This window comes from Nerophis ophidion, unplaced genomic scaffold (assembly GCF_033978795.1).
Source record: "Nerophis ophidion isolate RoL-2023_Sa unplaced genomic scaffold, RoL_Noph_v1.0 HiC_scaffold_232, whole genome shotgun sequence".
Taxonomy (NCBI): Eukaryota; Metazoa; Chordata; class Actinopteri; order Syngnathiformes; family Syngnathidae; genus Nerophis; species Nerophis ophidion.
Window position 1 is genome coordinate 78861 of NW_026907154.1, and position 21140 is coordinate 100000.

The 21140-nt window shown below is 41.4% G+C and overlaps 2 protein-coding genes across 5 annotated transcripts in view; one reads left to right on the forward strand and one right to left on the reverse strand.

Moving 5' to 3' along the window:
• Positions 1-7193, reverse strand: part of LOC133547884 (zinc finger protein ZFMSA12A-like) — a 31935-nt gene extending 24742 nt beyond the window's left edge. For 3 of the 4 annotated variants that reach the window (XM_061893367.1, XM_061893365.1, XM_061893364.1), the window contains exons 1-2: positions 2426-2574; positions 16-218 (exon numbers count right to left, since the gene is read on the reverse strand). In XM_061893367.1, the coding sequence (XP_061749351.1) occupies positions 16-218; positions 2426-2522 (300 nt within the window). In that variant the 5' untranslated portion in view covers positions 2523-2574. Of the gene's footprint in view, positions 1-15; positions 219-2425; positions 2575-6260 lie in introns of those variants that run through there. The other variant, XM_061893368.1, reaches the window with a different exon arrangement.
• Positions 6804-12029, forward strand: LOC133547889 (uncharacterized). Its single transcript, XM_061893373.1, has 4 exons — positions 6804-7124; positions 10992-11225; positions 11498-11596; positions 11734-12029. Exons 1-4 carry the CDS (start codon positions 6906-6908, stop codon positions 11842-11844), a joined length of 663 nt encoding a protein of 220 aa, XP_061749357.1. The 5' UTR covers positions 6804-6905; the 3' UTR covers positions 11845-12029.
• Positions 12030-21140: the final 9111 nt, after the last annotated feature.

The following is a 21140-nucleotide window of genomic DNA, read 5'->3' on the forward strand; positions in this document are numbered from 1 at the left end:
GACTCCCACACGCACCTTCACCCTCAGCGCAAGAAGCAGCAAACACTTCTGTTTGTCCGTCAGCAGTTCAGGAATGGCGTCCGTCACCAGGGACACAAAATCTCCCAGGATGCCGTAGTGCTTGACGCTTCGCTGCTGTGCAACTTGCCACATGGCCGCCGTCAGGAGACGCAGAGGAGGGACGAGGAGGCGCAGGGAGGACACGGGGATTGGGGAGGCTGCACACAGAACCATCATTGTCATGCAATCACGATGCAATGATAACATATTACATGCATTATTTCTTTGGACCAGCTAAGAAGGATATTTTTACTCATGTACTTAGGTATGTTTACAGTGTCTATGTGGTCAGTGTGCACCGTTAGGAATGAGGTCAAAAATGACAAAAGACACAACATTGCAGGAAAGTGATGAGGGGCAGGACATGATCACCATGCTACATGGACACATGCAACAATGTTGTCTTTACATGCAACAATGTTGTCTTTACATGCAACAATGTTGTCTTTACATGCAACAATGTTGTCTTTACATGCAACAATGTTGTCTTTACATGCAACAATGTTGTCTTTACATGCAACAATGTTGTCTTTACATGCAACAATGTTGTCTTTACATGCAACAATGTTGTCTTTACATGCAACAATGTTGTCTTTACATGCAACAATGTTGTCTTTACATGCAACAATGTTGTCTTTACATGCAACAATGTTGTCTTTACATGCAACAATGTTGTCTTTACATGCAACAATGTTGTCTTTACACGCAACAATGTTGTCTTTACACGCAACAATGTTGTCTTTACACGCAACAATGTTGTCTTTACACGCAACAATGTTGTCTTTACACGCAACAATGTTGTATTTACATGCAACAATGTTGTCTTTACACGCAACAATGTTGTCTTTACATGCAACAATGTTGTCTTTACATGCAACAATGTTGTCTTTACATGCAACAATGTTGTCTTTACATGCAACAATGTTGTCTTTACATGCAACAATGTTGTCTTTACATGCAACAATGTTGTCTTTACATGCAACAATGTTGTCTTTACACGCAACAATGTTGTCTTTAAACGCAACAATGTTGTCTTTACACGCAACAATGTTGTCTTTACACGCAACAATGTTGTCTTTACACGCAACAATGTTGTATTTACATGCAACAATGTTGTCTTTACATGCAACAATGTTGTCTTTACATGCAACAATGTTGTCTTTACATGCAACAATGTTGTCTTTACATGCAACAATGTTGTCTTTACATGCAACAATGTTGTCTTTACATGCAACAATGTTGTCTTTACATGCAACAATGTTGTCTTTACACGCAACAATGTTGTCTTTACACGCAACAATGTTGTCTTTACACGCAACAATGTTGTCTTTACATGCAACAATGTTGTCTTTACATGCAACAATGTTGTCTTTACATGCAACAATGTTGTCTTTACACGCAACAATGTTGTCTTTACACGCAACAATGTTGTCTTTACACGCAACAATGTTGTCTTTACACGCAACAATGTTGTCTTTACATGCAACAATGTTGTATTTACATGCAACAATGTTGTCTTTACACGCAACAATGTTGTCTTTACATGCAACAATGTTGTCTTTACATGCAACAATGTTGTCTTTACATGCAACAATGTTGTCTTTACATGCAACAATGTTGTCTTTACATGCAACAATGTTGTCTTTACATGCAACAATGTTGTCTTTACATGCAACAATGTTGTCTTTACATGCAACAATGTTGTCTTTACATGCAACAATGTTGTCTTTACATGCAACAATGTTGTCTTTACATGCAACAATGTTGTCTTTACATGAGACAATGTTGTCTTTACATGCAACAATGTTGTCTTTACATGCAACAATGTTGTCTTTACATGCAACAATGTTGTCTTTACATGCAACAATGTTGTCTTTACATGCAACAATGTTGTCTTTACATGCAACAATGTTGTCTTTACATGCAACAATGTTGTCTTTACATGCAACAATGTTGTCTTTACACGCAACAATGTTGTCTTTACACGCAACAATGTTGTCTTTACACGCAACAATGTTGTCTTTACACGCAACAATGTTGTCTTTACATGCAACAATGTTGTATTTACATGCAACAATGTTGTCTTTACATGCAACAATGTTGTCTTTACATGCAACAATGTTGTCTTTACATGCAACAATGTTGTCTTTACATGCAACAATGTTGTCTTTACATGCAACAATGTTGTCTTTACATGCAACAATGTTGTCTTTACTTCAGTTAGTAGCGATTAGTGTTCAGATCTTCTAAGAATAACATTCTTCTTGTGTGCATTATTCGTCGTACTCACAAATATTTAAGCAGGCTGGCTAACGACATTACCATAAAAATGACTCCAAGAAGCAAAAAGTGTGTGTTTACAAACCCATTTTGTCATTGAAGTCCCACTTTAAATGTTCAAATAACGATGTTTGCTGGTTAGCGCGACGTTTGCTTGTTAGCTTGCTGGCTGTCGCCTGCATGACGTAATGCAAGGGGACGCAGCATGGAGCGCTACTGACGAGACGCGGGGCCGCCATCTTGGAGTGGTGATCCTCTCCACTAAGTGCAATTCATTTGTCAGAGCAATGAAGTGTCTGCACGTTTCATTCATCTTACCTCACTGAATACCACTCATTTTCACACACTTTTTTCTCATACGTGTAGCTATGATAAAGGACACATGCTTTATTATTCATACTTTGCTTAACAGTAATATATATATATATATATATATATATATATATATATATATATATATATATATATATATATATATATATATATCTTATAGACTGTATCTCTGTTGCTGCAGCAGCAAAGATTTTATTCTGTCTTGACACTTTGTTTTCATATTTTCGATTACATCCATCCATTATCTACCGCTTGACCCTTTGGGGTGGAAGGTGGTCGCTGGATCCTATCCAAGCTGCATTCGGGCTTAAGGCGGAGTACACCCTGGACAAGTCGCCATCTCATCGCAGGGCCAATACATTCTTCCATTAAATTATCTTGTTTACAGTGTGTTCTACCTGTCAACTGTCACTTTAGCATCTTTGTTTTCTACCTGTCAACTGTCACTTTAGCATCTTTGTTTTCTACCTGTCAACTGTCACTTTAGCATCTTTGTTTTCTACCTGTCAACTGTCACTTTAGCATCTTTGTTTTCTACCTGTCAACTGTCACTTTAGCATCTTTGTTTTCTACCTGTCAACTGTCACTTTAGCATCTTTGTTTTCTACCTGTCAACTGTCACTTTAGCATCTTTGTTTTCTACCTGTCAACTGTCACTTTAGCATCTTTGTTTTCCACCTGTCAACTGTCAGTTTAGGCTGCTTGTTGGCTCCTCATCACCACTTCAAGATGGCGGCCCAATTTCTCGCATCACAGCAGCCAATGCTGCGTCTACTTAGAACATTTCTGCGTCCAGTCCTGACACACACTCCTCCACGCATGCGCCAAAAGTATGTCACTGCCTTTTACTTTTTCTTTCTCTCTTTTCTTTTGACCGGCGGTGGACATGCCATTTGAAGGCGCATCACCAAACCCTAACCACCAACTGGAATGTTAACATGCATTCTAGTCCAAATGACTCCCAGGTCAGCACAATTAAAATCAGCCATTCATTATGTGTGATTGAGACTTTGTTTTTTGTTCACCAATATCTGGCAGTCACATACCTGGTAACATTATTTGTTATTATTATTTATGTCCTGGGCATGAGGTTCAAGTGCATCCAGCAGTGGAGGCTCCTCTGTGGGTTCTTGGGGCACTAGCAGGTTAAGCCCTTTACTACTGTTACCCCAGGTGGTCCTTGGCAAAGGCCTAGTACCTGACTGCCACCTAGCCAGGGATACGTTAAAGACCTCAACGGCGGAGCAGGCGGAAGACAGTAGATGTAAGAACTACCACAACAGCTGCGATGGCGGGAGAAGGCTGCAGCAGAAAAGGGTCCCCAGTGGTCTTGGACTCCATGCCACTGGATCCTGACCCGATTTTGTCTAGGATGGTGTGGTGACTGTCTGTGCACCAGTCTCCCCACCTTGAACTAAGTCATGTCTAGGATGGTGTGGTGACTGTCTGTGCACCAGTCTCCCCACCTTGAACTAAGTCATGTCCAGGATGGTGTGGTGACTGTCTGTGCACCAGTCTCCCCACCTTGAACTAAGTCATGTCTAGGATGGTGTGGTGACTGTCTGTGCACCAGTCTCCCCACCTTGAACTAAGTCATGTCTAGGATGGTGTGGTGACTGTCTGTGCACCAGTCTCCCCACCTTGAACTAAGTCATGTCTAGGATGGTGTGGTGACTGTCTGTGCACCAGTCTCCCCACCTTGAACTAAGTCATGTCTAGGATGGTGTGGTGACTGTCTGTGCACCAGTCTCCCCACCTTGAACTAAGTCATGTCTAGGATGGTGTGGTGACTGTCTGTGCACCAGTCTCCCCACCTTGAACTAAGTCATGTCTAGGATGGTGTGGTGACTGTCTGTGCACCAGTCTCCCCACCTTGAACTAAGTCATGTCCAGGATGGTGTGGTGACTGTCTGTGCACCAGTCTCCCCACCTTGAACTAAGTCATGTCCAGGATGGTGTGGTGACTGTCTGTGCACCAGTCTCCCCACCTTGAACTAAGTCATGTCTAGGATGGTGTGGTGACTGTCTGTGCACCAGTCTCCCCACCTTGAACTAAGTCATGTCTAGGATGGTGTGGTGACTGTCTGTGCACCAGTCTCCCCACCTTGAACTAAGTCATGTCTAGGATGGTGTGGTGACTGTCTGTGCACCAGTCTCCCCACCTTGAACTAAGTCATGTCCAGGATGGTGTGGTGACTGTCTGTGCACCAGTCTCCCCACCTTGAACTAAGTCATGTCTAGGATGGTGTGGTGACTGTCTGTGCACCAGTCTCCCCACCTTGAACTAAGTCATGCACAGGCATCCTCCATAAAGGGATACACCCCTACGAGGAAGATCGTCATACTCACTTCGAGTGACCGCCGATGATGAATATTATTTAGTAATATATCTAACATAATCGTGAGAGTCCAGTCCATAGTGGATCTAACATAATAGTGAGAGTCCAGTCCATAGTGGATCTAACATAATAGTGTGAGAGTCCAGTCCATAGTGGATCTAGTTAATAGTGTGCGAGTCCAGTCCATAGTGGATCTAACATAATCGTGAGAGTCCAGTCCATAGTGGATCTAACATAATAGTGAGAGTCCAGTCCATAGTGGATCTAACATAATAGTGTGAGAGTCCAGTCCATAGTGGATCTAGTTAATAGTGTGCGAGTCCAGTCCATAGTGGATCTAACATAATCGTGAGAGTCCAGTCCATAGTGGATCTAACATAATAGTGAGAGTCCAGTCCATAGTGGATCTAACATAATAGTGTGAGAGTCCAGTCCATAGTGGATCTAGTTAATAGTGTGCGAGTCCAGTCCATAGTGGATCTAACATAATCGTGAGAGTCCAGTCCATAGTGGATCTAACATAATAGTGAGAGTCCAGTCCATAGTGGATCTAACATAATAGTGTGAGAGTCCAGTCCATAGTGGATCTAGTTAATAGTGTGCGAGTCCAGTCCATAGTGGATCTAACATAATCGTGAGAGTCCAGTCCATAGTGGATCTAACATAATAGTGAGAGTCCAGTCCATAGTGGATCTAACATAATAGTGTGAGAGTCCAGTCCATAGTGGATCTAGTTAATAGTGTGCGAGTCCAGTCCATAGTGGATCTAACATAATCGTGAGAGTCCAGTCCATAGTGGATCTAACATAATAGTGAGAGTCCAGTCCATAGTGGATCTAACATAATAGTGTGAGAGTCCAGTCCATAGTGGATCTAACATAATAGTGAGAGTCCAGTCCATAGTGGATCTAACATAATAGTGAGAGAGTCCAGTCCATAGTGGATCTAACATAATAGTGAGAGTCCAGTCCATAGTGGATCTAACATAATAGTGAGAGAGTCCAGTCCATAGTGGATCTAACATAATAGTGAGAGTCCAGTCCATAGTGGATCTAACATAATAGTGAGAGTCCAGTCCATAGTGGATCTAACATAATAGTGTGAGAGTCCAGTCCATAGTGGATCTAACATAATAGTGTGAGAGTCCAGTCCATAGTGGATCTAACATAATAGTGAGAGTCCAGTCCATAGTGGATCTAACATAATAGTGTGAGAGTCCAGTCCATAGTGAGACCAGCAGGAGATCACCTTGAGTGGAGACGTGTCAGCATCACAGAGACGTCCCCAACTGGTGCACAGATGAGTGGTCCACCATGGGTCCGGACTTCGGACAGCCAGCGCATCATCTGTGGTCACCTGATCTGTAGAGCAGAAAAGAAACGGCAGATCAACTGGTCTAAAAGGAGGTCTATTTAAAGGCTAGAGTATACAAATGAGTTTTAAGATGGGACTTAAATGCTTCTACTGAGGTAGCATCTCTAACTGTTACTGCTAGAACCTTCCAGAGTCCCGGAGCCCCAATAAAAAAACACTCTTTGGCCCGCAGACTTTTCCATTGACCTCAAGAGATTTGTGAACAATACCTGAGAGGAAAACTTCTTTTGTGTGGGTAGTAAAGTTGGACATCTTTGAGTTCCACTCATGAAAAATGGGAGCAAAAGCCAAAGTGTGGTGTTGATATTTGTGTTGATTGCAGACGTAACAGCAGCTCAATTGTCACCTGACTCTTCTTTCTCACCTTGGGGTTGTTCTGACACACTAGCCAGGCTTTAATCTAGCTTTGCCTAAAAGGATTATCAGGCTTTGCGTGTGAGCGCCAGCAGCATCTTGGAACCTTCCGGCTGCAGCGTGGATGGCAGGGATGTAATCATCTCTGCAACTTGCCCTGACTTCATGGATTCAGATCAAGAAGCTGAGGTCTTGTCAGAAGATCCTTTGGTGGCAGAGGAAGAAGAGGAGAAAGAGGAAGAGGATGCAAAGATCTTCAATGCCTGGATGCAGCGCTACAGTCGAGAGCGGGAGAAACAACCGGAAGAGGAAGTGAAGGAGCAGGCGGAAGAGAGAAGAGCTGACTGTCTTCATTGGAGGCGACGCTCATCACTGCCGTGTTCGGTAATGTCTCACTTCTCTCAACACACGCTCAGCATCCATCAGTGTCTCATTTGCATCTTTGGCTGTGGTGGACATGTCCCTGTAGAGGAGGGACACCCTGTGGGGGAAGACGCAAGGTGAGCAAAAAAGCATGCAAAGCAAAACATACAAATTAAATTGAATGGCCAACAACGCTGAGAACATGAGAGGTGGGAGGGGCTTACTGCAAGACTACTTTCATGTCCGTCTCCTAAGATCTCAGATTAAAGTCACTCACCTTGTCTGTTCCCAAAACCTTTCATGACCTTACCTTTTTTTGTGGCAGTAATGTTGCAGACTGCGCTCACAAACACTGCACACCCTCGTGTACTGGACTGGATTGTGTGAGACTATGTGTGTGTGTGTGCCTTCCAACTATTTCATTGTGTCCATTCAAGCAGATCTGGGCAAAACAGGGCCAGCGGGCCTCATGCGGCCTGTTAAGACTTTCAATCTTGTCGACCATAAGACCTCCGAATTCAGGGGGTGGGGTTGGGGGGGCAGGGTTGGGTGGTAACGGGGGTGTATATTGTAGCGACCCGGAATAATTAATGCTGCAAGGGCTTCTGGGTATTTGTTGTGTTGTGTTTATGTTGTGTTATGGTGCGGATGTTCTCCCGAAATGTGTTTGTCATTCTTGTTTGGTGTGGCTTCACAGTGTGGCGCAAATTTGTAGGAGTGTTGGCGTTGTTTATAGGGCCACCCTCAGTGTGACCTGTATGGCTGTTGACCAAGTATGCCTTGCATTCACTTTTGTGTGTCTGTACAAGCCGCATAAATTATGTGACTGAGCTGACACGCTATTCGTATGGAGAAAAAGTGGACGTGACGACAGCTTGTAGATGGACGTTAAAGGCAGTACCTTTAAGGCACGCCCCCAATATTGTAGTCTGAGTAGAAACTGCGAGAAATTGCTAGAATGGTTGCCCCGGGAGATTTTCGGGAAGGGCACTGAAATTCGGGAGTCTCCTGGAAAAATGGTGAGGGTTGGTAAGCCTTTTGAATATTCCGCTCCAAATCTCTTGGGCAATATCCGTAGATTCTAGGTCACTTCTGTACTCTGACCATATTTAAGATCAGTCCTACTGGAACTAAGCAAAAATTGGAAAGAGACATGATGTTTAACTTCCACAATCCTTGTGTAAGACCACAACACATATGTGTAGCTTTTTTATGCATTTGAAATTGTCAATGTTTATTAAACAATTAAGTCAACAGATCCAGGGTCATCTGTTGCACCAATTATACCCTCTCTTAAAACATCCAGATGTCAAGCCGGGACATAGATTTGGGTTGCTTCTTCAATGCAGAGAGGATTTGGAACGAGTCACGCGTGGATGTGAGTACAGTACATGATTACATTTATTTACATACTAAATAAAAAAAAAAGGTAAAACAAAGGGCGCTCACAAGGAGGTACAATACAAGGCTATGAAACACAAACAGGAAACAAAAACACTTGCTCGATTGCATGAATAACATGAACTATAAACTAAAACAGCACGATGGCATGGCTATATGCAAACGAAATGGAATCTTATGAGGCGTGGTCAAAACAATCAAAATGTGGCAAGGAAAGGTAGGTGCGTGGTCTTGAGGTATGTAGCAAGTAGGCAAGCAGTAGCAAGTAGTATGCAAGCAAAGTTCCCAGGCCGAAGAACCGAAAACAAATGATTTAAATAGTGACTATGATGATGAGAAACAGGTGCGGGACTGAGGGCAGGGGCATGACTTGGAGACCAGGTGGAAACTAATGCGTAACTATGGAGACAAACAAAACCAGGAAGTGCAAAACGGGAAAGGAGAGTCCAAAAACGAAACATAAACATGATCCAACATAAAAGTGATTAGCAGGCATGACAGCAGAAAGCTCCAACAATACTACTTTTACATGTCGTGACCTGAAATGAGCCAAATATGAGTGATCTGTTATTATAAGCGCCAACGCAGTTGTACGTCATCCTCTCAAAGCTGGCATTGGTACCCACCCCTTAAGAGGAGGGTTCCAGACCTTCTCCCTAGCCAGAGGAAGAGCTGTAGACCAGTGGCCTAAGCTCCAGCAGAAGTTAAGGATGGGTGGATGGAGCTTTGGACAATGGTTGTTGCGCCTTTCTTTGTATTTCCTTTAAAGTGTTTTTTAAAGCACAGAACATTGTTGTTCCAATAGTTCCAACAGATAAATTGTCTTTAAGGCATAATCAAAGTTTCTAAGGTAAAGGTAAACAAACTGTTCAACTGAAGTAAACGGCACAGAAAGCTTGATGTTGTGTTAAGCCAGTCACTGAGGTCGAGTGGAACCGAGGCAATGATGCATCGATACGGCACGTTAGCCCTCCCACATTGTGATCCAATAATCTCTCAGATAGCCGGTCTTGGTGAAAGACCAGTTGTCGCCCTTGTCCTAATTACTGCAGTCGGTACCCAACCTTTCCCACTTTTCTTTACCGTCTTTGCTAAGGGCTGCCTTGTTTGTTACATCAGCCCTTCGTATGCTGTGAGAGTTAGATGGCTGAGAAGACGTAACAATTACCCCTTCTGACGGTCTGGTAGAGACCTATAATGTCCACGGCCACTTTTACATGGGCGCCCACACCAGGGCCTGCTGGGACCTGCAGGAACACACAGGTGAGACCTTCCACACGGCGCACAGTGTGTCCTTCACGTCATTTCTGCAACACCCCCAGGGAAAGCTCTGGCAAAGGGGGCAAAGGGGTTTTGGCCACACCAAAGTGTTCGGAACCAGCCGCTTCATGCATGACGTTGAGCATAGTCTCTTGTAGACTTCTAGTGATGACCACCTATCACCTACTCCATGCTCAGTGAGACAGAGTTCAGCCACAGTGTCTCAAACGTGGACCACAAGCCTAAGGTCACCTTGTTCAAGGAGAATACCTTCTCCCAAGACAGAGGTCACTGGGACTCCACCTACCTATTTGTCTCTTCCTGGCTCCCGCCTCCACTCATGCTCCCTCTGTATGAAGATGCTGTCTACTACCTGCGCTGCTTGCCACTCCGCCGTTCTCTTACTCCTACTTGCGGGTCTCTCTCTGTTCCACAAGAACCTCCACTGGTCATGAAAACTGACACAATAACTAGAATGGATGGATATGTATTGGCTCCGTCACGCTGTCAGCAGTCGAGGAAATCGAGGGTTATAGATGTGGCCCAGGTGTGTATGAGGTGTGGCAAAACACAGACTTACGCACATTGCAGTTCTATTGAAAAGCTATATTCACAGCGTCCCGTTATTTCGTATTTTAAATATTTAATCAATTTTTTTTATTTTACTTATGACCAAGGGCAGCATCGTGTAGCCTGAAATGTATTTGTGGCGGACAACAAAATTAATGTATGTATTAATAATGTTTGAGTGGTATACTGGGGGCGGCGTGGCGCGGTTGGTAAAGTGGCTGTGCCAGCAACCTGAGGGTTCCTGGTTCAATCTCTGCCTTCTACCAACCTCGTCACGTCCATTGTGTCCTTGAGCAAGACACTGCACCCTTGCTCCTGATGGGTGCTGGTTAGGGCCTTGCATGGCAGCTCCCGCCATCAGTGTGTGAATGTGTGTGTGAATGGGTGAATTGGGTCAAAGCGCTTTGAGTACCTTGAAGGTAGAAAATTGCTCTACAAGCATAAGCCATTTACCATTTACCATTTACCATTTACCATTTACCATTTACCATTTGCAGAGTTTCATTTTCAGGCAAGATGCACCACTTGTGAATACATTTGAACCAAATCAATAAGAGTCTGTTCAGATCGGGAAGATGCGATACAAATACACATTTCGGTTGGTTTCAGCTGGTTCTAATGAATCCATTTGAATTCCAACACAATTGGTGTGTGCAGACCACTCTCTCGACCATGCAGCTGGCCGCTCTCCAGTCCTGCAGCCAGGAGGCACCTGTGACCGCCAAGACTCTGTTGCGGCGATCCTCCTCTCGCCGCCTCCTGCCATCGCAAGAGGACCTTGTTTCCACAGCGCCTGTTGCTGAGCGAAGGCCCTCTCTCATTCCTACAATTCCAGAGGGCTTTATGCCTGACAGAAAGAGTCAGTTTAGGAGACGCAACACCAGGTCTTTGGTGAGTAGTGACAATGGCAACTTATCTCATCAGTTACTTTCTTGTCTTGTTTCAAAATATTACCGCAGACCACAAACAATAAACAAGTCAATTAGGCATGGTTTTGCCTTTTTGTGGACCTATTAAGTAACGTTAAAGTGCTCTTGAGCTCGGCGTTAGACCCTCAAATCCCTTGTGGTCCACTTTGCTTGTGTGAATGGGTTCTTGATGTGGTTTAATGCGTGCAACATGAAATATATAACACAGAGTGTGTGTGCGTGTGTGTGTTTCAGAGCGACACAGACAGCATGTGTCAGATTTGCCACAATGACCTGAGTGGAGGATCCGGTGGCCTCACGGAGTTGCCGTGCACACACACCTTCCACCGAGAGGTAAGACGATACTCAATCCATCATCAACTTCAGGCTGAAGGTTAAAACAGAAGTTGATTATTTGAACACACTTCCCCTTTAATTAGTGTGCATGAAGGAGAGTTTGGGTAAATATGTGTTGCTGTTGTTTCTTTCAGTGCATAGAGGAGCGGCTGTGGAAGAAACAGTCATGTCCCACATGTAATGTTCGAGTCTTGGCGCCACAGCAGGCTGACGATTGGAGCTCCACCAAGGTCTTGGTGCCTTGAGACCTCTGAGAACACCCTCCAACAAAGACCCAAGCCTAAAAGTGACAAACGCCATACGCTGTGATCACTACGGGAAAGAGAACATCCGAGACCACGCTGGCTGGCTGTGTTGCTAAATGGCTGCTGCAGAGTCGCAGTGACATCATTACACCTGTAATATTATTTGCAATAAAGTTAGAGAGGGAGACTGACTCGTTTTTGAAGCAAAATTGATTGATCAAAATATCTTTGCAGTGAATTCATGGTGTATTCAAAGTTTCGGGACAATAACAGGTGCCAACAGGTAAGAAAATGGGTTTTCAAACTCTTCACCCAGGCCAGCATTTTCAAAAGTAGTCAAAAGTATGCATGAGGGCAAAACACATCGAAAAGTATGACTTTGTATACTCTTTGTTATTCTTACAGCCAAACGTCTGTTTGGTTCTCTACCTGACGGTTAGGGCTGCAACTGTTGCCTTCATCAGGGGTTGTCAGCAGAGGTAAGCCACACCTGTCAGGTACTTAGACTTAGTCAAAGTCTAAGTCTAAGTACATGTAGAGATGTAAGCCACACCTGTCAGGTACTTAGACTTAGTCAAAGTCTAAGTCTAAGTACCTGTACAGATGTAAGCCACACCTGTCAGGTACTTAGACTTAGTCAAAGTCTAAGTCCAAGTACATGTACAGATGTAAGCCACACCTGTCAGGTACTTAGACTTAGTCAAAGTCTAAGTCCAAGCACATGTACAGATGTAAGCCACACCTGTCAGGTACTTAGACTTAGTCAAAGTCGAAGTCCAAGTACATGTACAGATGTAAGCCACACCTGTCAGGTACTTAGACTTAGTCAAAGTCAAAGTCTAAGTACATGTACAGATGTAAGCCACACCTGTCAGGTACTTAGACTTAGTCAAAGTCTAAGTCTAAGTACCTGTACAGATGTAAGCCACACCTGTCAGGTACTTAGACTTAGTCAAAGTCTAAGTCTAAGTACATGTACAGTTGTAAGCCACACCTGTCAGGTACTTAGACTTAGTCAAAGTCTAAGTCTAAGTACATGTACAGATGTAAGCCACACCTGTCAGGTACTTAGACTTAGTCAAAGTCAAAGTCTAAGTACATGTAGAGATGTAAGCCACACCTGTCAGGTACTTAGACTTAGTCAAAGTCTAAGTCTAAGTACATGTACAGTTGTAAGCCACACCTGTCAGGTACTTAGACTTAGTCAAAGTCTAAGTCTAAGTACATGTAGAGATGTAAGCCACACCTGTCAGGTACTTAGACTTAGTGAAAGTTTAAGTCTAAGTACATGTAGAGATGTAAGCCACACCTGTCAGGTACTTAGACTTAGTCAAAGTCTAAGTCTAAGTACATGTACAGTTGTAAGCCACACCTGTCAGGTACTTAGACTTAGTGAAAGTTTAAGTCTAAGTACATGTAGAGATGTAAGCCACACCTGTCAGGTACTTAGACTTAGACTTAGTGAAAGTCTAAGTCTAAGTACATGTAGAGATGTAAGCCACACCTGTCAGGTACCAAGATAAACACACAGGTCTGGCTAGAAGAATAACAAATTGCATAAATATGTGAAGACCTTCTGAACCTATTTGGATTCATGAGTTTTAATAGTAGCAACTGACATAGCCTTTCCACTACAAAGCGTTGTGGGTCATATTTAAAAAACTCCAACAAAACACTCAAGGAGGTCACCATGGAGGTAAAGAAGGTATGAGTTGGATGTGTTCTTAATATTCAGTGTTTTATGCTTACATCCTACTTCCTACTGTAGGGTCCTCACGGTGTGATACACAACAGTCACAGTTGGGCTTCAGGTTGGAGCTTGAATTGAGGTTTTAGCCAAGAGAAGTGTCTTTTATCATTTCCTGGTAATATTGTAAATCCCACATCTTTTTCCTGTGTGCACATGACAGTGTTTCCATGACAACCAACGCCCAGCTGGGGTGTGCAGAGAAGGTGTCTTGTGTGTCACAATATTCTATTTGTGATTTCCCCTGAATATTCAGCTTTATTGCAGGTTGGACTGTATTTTTACATGTTTATCAAGTTACCTGGCTTGACTGTAGTAACTCATTAGATGACCATAGTCACTATTTAGATGACCATAGTAACTAATTAGATGACCATAGTAACTACTTAGATGACCATAGTCACTACTTAGATGACCATAGTAACTACTTAGATGACCATAGTAACTCATTAGATGACCATAGTCACTATTTAGATGACCATAGTAACTACTTAGATGACCATAGTAACTACTTAGATGACCATAGTCACTACTTAGATGACCATAGTAACTACTTAGATGACCATAGTAACTACTTAGATGACCATAGTAACTACTTAGATGACCATAGTCACTACTTAGATGACCATAGTAACTACTTAGATGACCATAGTAACTACTTAGATGACCATAGTAACTCATTAGATGACCATAGTCACTATTTAGATGACCATAGTAACTACTTAGATGACCATAGTAACTACTTAGATGACCATAGTAACTACTTAGATGACCATAGTAACTCATTAGATGACCATAGTCACTATTTAGATGACCATAGTAACTACTTAGATGACCATAGTAACTACTTAGATGACCATAGTCACTACTTAGATGACCATAGTAACTACTTAGATGACCATAGTAACTACTTAGATGACCATAGTAACTACTTAGATGACCATAGTCACTACTTAGATGACCATAGTAACTACTTAGATGACCATAGTAACTACTTAGATGACCATAGTAACTCATTAGATGACCATAGTCACTATTTAGATGACCATAGTAACTACTTAGATGACCATAGTAACTACTTAGATGACCATAGTCACTACTTAGATGACCATAGTAACTACTTAGATGACCATAGTAACTCATTAGATGACCATAGTCACTATTTAGATGACCATAGTAACTACTTAGATGACCATAGTAACTACTTAGATGACCATAGTCACTACTTAGATGACCATAGTAACTACTTAGATGACCATAGTAACTACTTAGATGACCATAGTAACTACTTAGATGACCATAGTCACTACTTAGATGACCATAGTAACTACTTAGATGACCATAGTAACTACTTAGATGACCATAGTAACTCATTAGATGACCATAGTAACTACTTAGATGACCAAATGAACTACTTAGATGACCATAGTCACTACTTAGATGACCATAGTCACTACTTAGATGACCATAGTCACTACTTAGATGACCATAGTCACTACTTAGACGACCATAGTAACTCATTAGATGACCATAGTAACTCATTAGATGACCATAGTAACTCATTAGATGACCATAGTAACTACTTAGATGACCATAGTAACTACTTAGATGACCATAGTAACTCGTTAGATGAGCATAGTCACTACTTAGATGACCATAGTAACTACTTAGATGACCATAGTAACTCGTTAGATGAGCATAGTCACTACTTAGATGACCATAGTCACTACTTAGATGACCATAGTCACTACTTAGATGACCATAGTCACTACTTAGACGACCATAGTAACTCATTAGATGACCATAGTAACTCGTTAGATGAGCATAGTCACTACTTAGATGACCATAGTCACTACTTAGATGACCATAGTCACTACTTAGACGACCATAGTAACTCATTAGATGACCATAGTAACTCATTAGATGACCATAGTAACTACTTAGATGACCATAGTAACTACTTAGATGACCATAGTAACTCGTTAGATGAGCATAGTCACTACTTAGATGACCATAGTAACTACTTAGATGACCATAGTAACTCGTTAGATGAGCATAGTCACTACTTAGATGACCATAGTCACTGCTTAGATGACCATAGTCACTACTTAGATGACCATAGTCACTACTTAGACGACCATAGTAACTCATTAGATGACCATAGTAACTCATTAGATGACCATAGTAACTCGTTAGATGAGCATAGTCACTACTTAGATGACCATAGTCACTACTTAGATGACCATAGTAACTACTTAGATGACCATAGTCACTACTTAGATGACCATAGTCACTACTTAGATGACCATAGTAACTCATTAGATGACCATAGTAACTCATTAGATGACCATAGTAACTCATTAGATGACCATAGTAACTCGTTAGATGAGCATAGTCACTACTTAGATGACCATAGTCACTACTTAGATGACCATAGTCACTACTTAGATGACCATAGTAACTACTTAGATGACCATAGTCACTACTTAGATGACCATAGTCACTACTTAGATGACCATAGTAACTCATTAGATGACCATAGTAACTCATTAGATGACCATAGTAACTCATTAGATGACCATAGTAACTACTTAGATGACCATAGTAACTCGTTAGATGAGCATAGTCACTACTTAGATGACCATAGTCACTACTTAGATGACCATAGTCACTACTTAGATGACCATAGTAACTCATTAGATGACCATAGTCACTACTTAGATGACCATAGTAACTACTTAGATGACCATAGTACCTACTTAGATGACCATAGTAACTCATTAGATGAGCATAGTCACTACTTAGATGACCATAGTCACTACTTAGATGACCATAGTCACTACTTAGATGACCATAGTAACTCATTAGATGACCATAGTCACTACTTAGATGACCATAGTAACTACTTAGATGACCATAGCCATAGTACCTACTTAGATGACCATAGTAACTCATTAGATGAGCATAGTCACTACTTAGATGACCATAGTAACTACTTAGATGACCATAGTAACTCATTAGATGACCAAATGAACTACTTAGATGACCATAGTAACTACTTAGATGACCATAGTCACTACTTAGATGACCATAGTAACTCATTAGATGACCATAGTAACTCATTAGATGAGCATAGTACCTACTTAGATGACAATAGTAACTCATTAGATGAGCATAGTACCTACTTAGATGACCATAGTAACTAATTAGATGACCATAGTACCTACTTAGATGACCATAGTAACTCATTAGATGACCATAGTACCTACTTAGATGACCATAGTAATTCATTAGATGAGCATAGTACCTACTTAGATGACCATAGTAACTCATTAGATGACCATAGTACCTACTTAGATGACCATAGTAACTAATTAGATGACCATAGTACCTACTTAGATGACCATAGTAACTCATTGGATGACCATAGTACCTACTTAGATGACCATAGTAACTCATTAGATGACCATAGTACCTACTTAGATGACCATAGTAATTCATTAGATGAGCATAGTACCTACTTAGATGACAATAGTAACTCATTAGATGAGCATAGTACCTACTTAGATGACCATAGTAACTCATTAGATGAGCATAGTACCTACTTAGATGACAATAGTAACTCATTAGATGACCATAGTACCTACTTAGATGACCATAGTAACTACTTAGATGACCATAGTAACTACTTAGATGACCATAGTAACTCATTAGATGACCATAGTAACTACTTAGATGACCAAATGAACTACTTAGATGACCATAGTCACTACTTAGATGACCATAGTCACTACTTAGATGACCATAGTCACTACTTAGATGACCATAGTCACTACTTAGACGACCATAGTAACTCATTAGATGAGCATAGTACCTACTTAGATGACAATAGTAACTCATTAGATGACCATAGTACCTACTTAGATGACCATAGTAACTACTTAGATGACCATAGTAACTACTTAGATGACCATAGTAACTCATTAGATGACCATAGTAACTACTTAGATGACCAAATGAACTACTTAGATGACCATAGTCACTACTTAGATGACCATAGTCACTACTTAGACGACCATAGTAACTCATTAGATGACCATAGTAACTCATTAGATGACCATAGTAACTCATTAGATGACCATAGTAACTACTTAGATGACCATAGTAACTACTTAGATGACCATAGTAACTACTTAGATGACCATAGTAACTCGTTAGATGAGCATAGTCACTACTTAGATGACCATAGTAACTACTTAGATGACCATAGTAACTCGTTAGATGAGCATAGTCACTACTTAGATGACCATAGTCACTACTTAGATGACCATAGTCACTACTTAGATGACCATAGTCACTACTTAGACGACCATAGTAACTCATTAGATGACCATAGTAACTCGTTAGATGAGCATAGTCACTACTTAGATGACCATAGTCACTACTTAGATGACCATAGTCACTACTTAGATGACCATAGTCACTACTTAGACGACCATAGTAACTCATTAGATGACCATAGTAACTCATTAGATGACCATAGTAACTACTTAGATGACCATAGTAACTACTTAGATGACCATAGTAACTCGTTAGATGAGCATAGTCACTACTTAGATGACCATAGTAACTACTTAGATGACCATAGTAACTCGTTAGATGAGCATAGTCACTACTTAGATGACCATAGTCACTACTTAGATGACCATAGTCACTACTTAGATGACCATAGTCACTACTTAGACGACCATAGTAACTCATTAGATGACCATAGTAACTCATTAGATGACCATAGTAACTCGTTAGATGAGCATAGTCACTACTTAGATGACCATAGTCACTACTTAGATGACCATAGTCACTACTTAGATGACCATAGTCACTACTTAGATGACCATAGTAACTACTTAGATGACCATAGTCACCACTTAGATGACCATAGTCACTACTTAGATGACCATAGTCACTACTTAGACGACCATAGTAACTCATTAGATGACCATAGTAACTCATTAGATGACCATAGTAACTCATTAGATGACCATAGTAACTCGTTAGATGAGCATAGTCACTACTTAGATGACCATAGTCACTACTTAGATGACCATAGTCACTACTTAGATGACCATAGTAACTCATTAGATGACCATAGTAACTCATTAGATGACCATAGTAACTCGTTAGATGAGCATAGTCACTACTTAGATGACCATAGTCACTACTTAGACGACCATAGTAACTCATTAGATGACCATAGTAACTCATTAGATGACCATAGTAACTCATTAGATGACCATAGTACCTACTTAGATGACCATAGTAACTAATTAGATGACCATAGTACCTACTTAGATGACCATAGTAATTCATTAGATGAGCATAGTACCTACTTAGATGACCATAGTAACTCATTAGATGACCATAGTACCTACTTAGATGACCATAGTAACTCATTAGATGACCATAGTACCTACTTAGATGACCATAGTAATTCATTAGATGAGCATAGTACCTACTTAGATGACAATAGTAACTCATTAGATGAGCATAGTACCTACTTAGATGACCATAGTAACTCATTAGATGAGCATAGTACCTACTTAGATGACAATAGTAACTCATTAGATGAGCATAGTCACTACTTAGATGACCATAGTAACTACTTAGATGACCATAGTAACTCATTAGATGAGCATAGTACCTACTTAGATGACAATAGTAACTCATTAGATGACCATAGTAACTCATTAGATGACCATACTAACTAATTAGATGACCATAGTAACTACTTAGATGACCATAGTACCTACTTAGATGACCATAGTAACTACTTAGATGACCATATTAACTACAACTTGTTTTTATTCTCACAGATATACAGGAATAATGTTAGGCTCAATACAGGAAGCATGCTTCAAAAAAGGGGATTAGTGGACATGAGGACTATGAAGGCAGGTGTCTGGCAGCGTCTGAGCCAGGTAGTTGAAGCACGGAGCTAGAAGCAGCAGGTCTTGTGCTGCTAAAGATAACCCACTAATGCTAGTTAGAGGATCAGCAACTGCACAGTCTGCAACTGGCAGCACCGCACTGTGACCATGAGGGTGAGGATGAGGATGAGGATGAGCATGAGCATGAGGATGAGGATGATGATGAGCATGAGCATGAGGATGAGGATGAGGATGAGCATGAGGGTGAGGATGAGGATGATGATGAGCATGAGCATGAGGATGATGATGAGCATGAGCATGAGGATGAGGATGAGGATGAGGATGAGGATGAGCATGAAGATGAGGATGAGGATGAGCATGAGGATGAGGATGAGGATAAGCATGATGATGAACATGAGCATTAGGATGAGCATGAGGATGAGCATGAGGATGAGGATGAGGATGATGAGCATGAGCATGAGGATGAGGGTGAGGATGATGATGAGCATGAGCATGAGGATGAGGATGAGGATGAGGATGAGTATGAAGATGAGGATGAGGATGAGCATGAGGATGAGGATGAGGATGAGGATAAGCATGATGATGAACATGAGCATTAGGATGAGCATGAGGATGAGGATGAGCATGAGGATGAGGATGAGGATGAGCATGAGCATGAGCATGAGGATGAGGATGAGGATGAGGATGAGGATGAGCATGAGGATGAGGATAAGCATGATGATGAACATGAGCATTAGGATGAGCATGAGGATGAGGATGAGCATGAGGATGAGGATGAGGATGAGCATGAGGATGAGGATGAGGATGAGGATGAGCATGAGGATGAGGATAAGCATGATGATGAACATGAGCATTAGGATGAGCATGAGGATGAGGATGAGCATGAGGATGAGGATGAGCATGAGCATGAGGATGAGGATGAGGATGAGGATAAGCATGAAGATGAGGATGAGGATGAGCATGAGGATGAGGATGAGGATAAGCATGATGATGAACATGAGCATGAGGATGAGCATGAGGATGAGGATGAGGGTGAGCATGAGGATGAGGATGAGGATGATGATGAGGATGAGGATGAGGGTGAGCATGAGGATGAGGATGAGGATGAGGCAGGATGAGGATGATGAGAGGGTCTCAGTGGAAGAAAGAAGAGAACAGGAGCACTTATCACTACTTAGAAAAAGACCAATGTTGTGAAAAATGTCAGAACAGATCCATCTGTGATGTGTGAAGTAGTTGCAGCTTTCATCAACACTTTTCAAAATGAAGACTAACATTTGAGAAGCCTGGGAAAAGGAAGTGAAATATTGAAGTCTCCCAGGAAAATCACAGGGTTATAGAAGGAATGGAGCAAATCAAATAAGAAATAGTGTTGAAAGAAAACAGCAACACAATCAAAAGAATGACTTTGATGCATTAATTAACTGCAGTGCTGGCTCTTAGAATCTAGCAGACCTGTACTCTACTGTACTCTACTGTACTTCTTTGTTCTCTTGTAGTTTTCTACTAATATTTGTTATCCAAAAGTACATTTTTTCCTTTAAAAAAAGACTTGTTACATGTTACAACTGTGCTGTTCTGAAGGGGCAAAGCACAAGAAT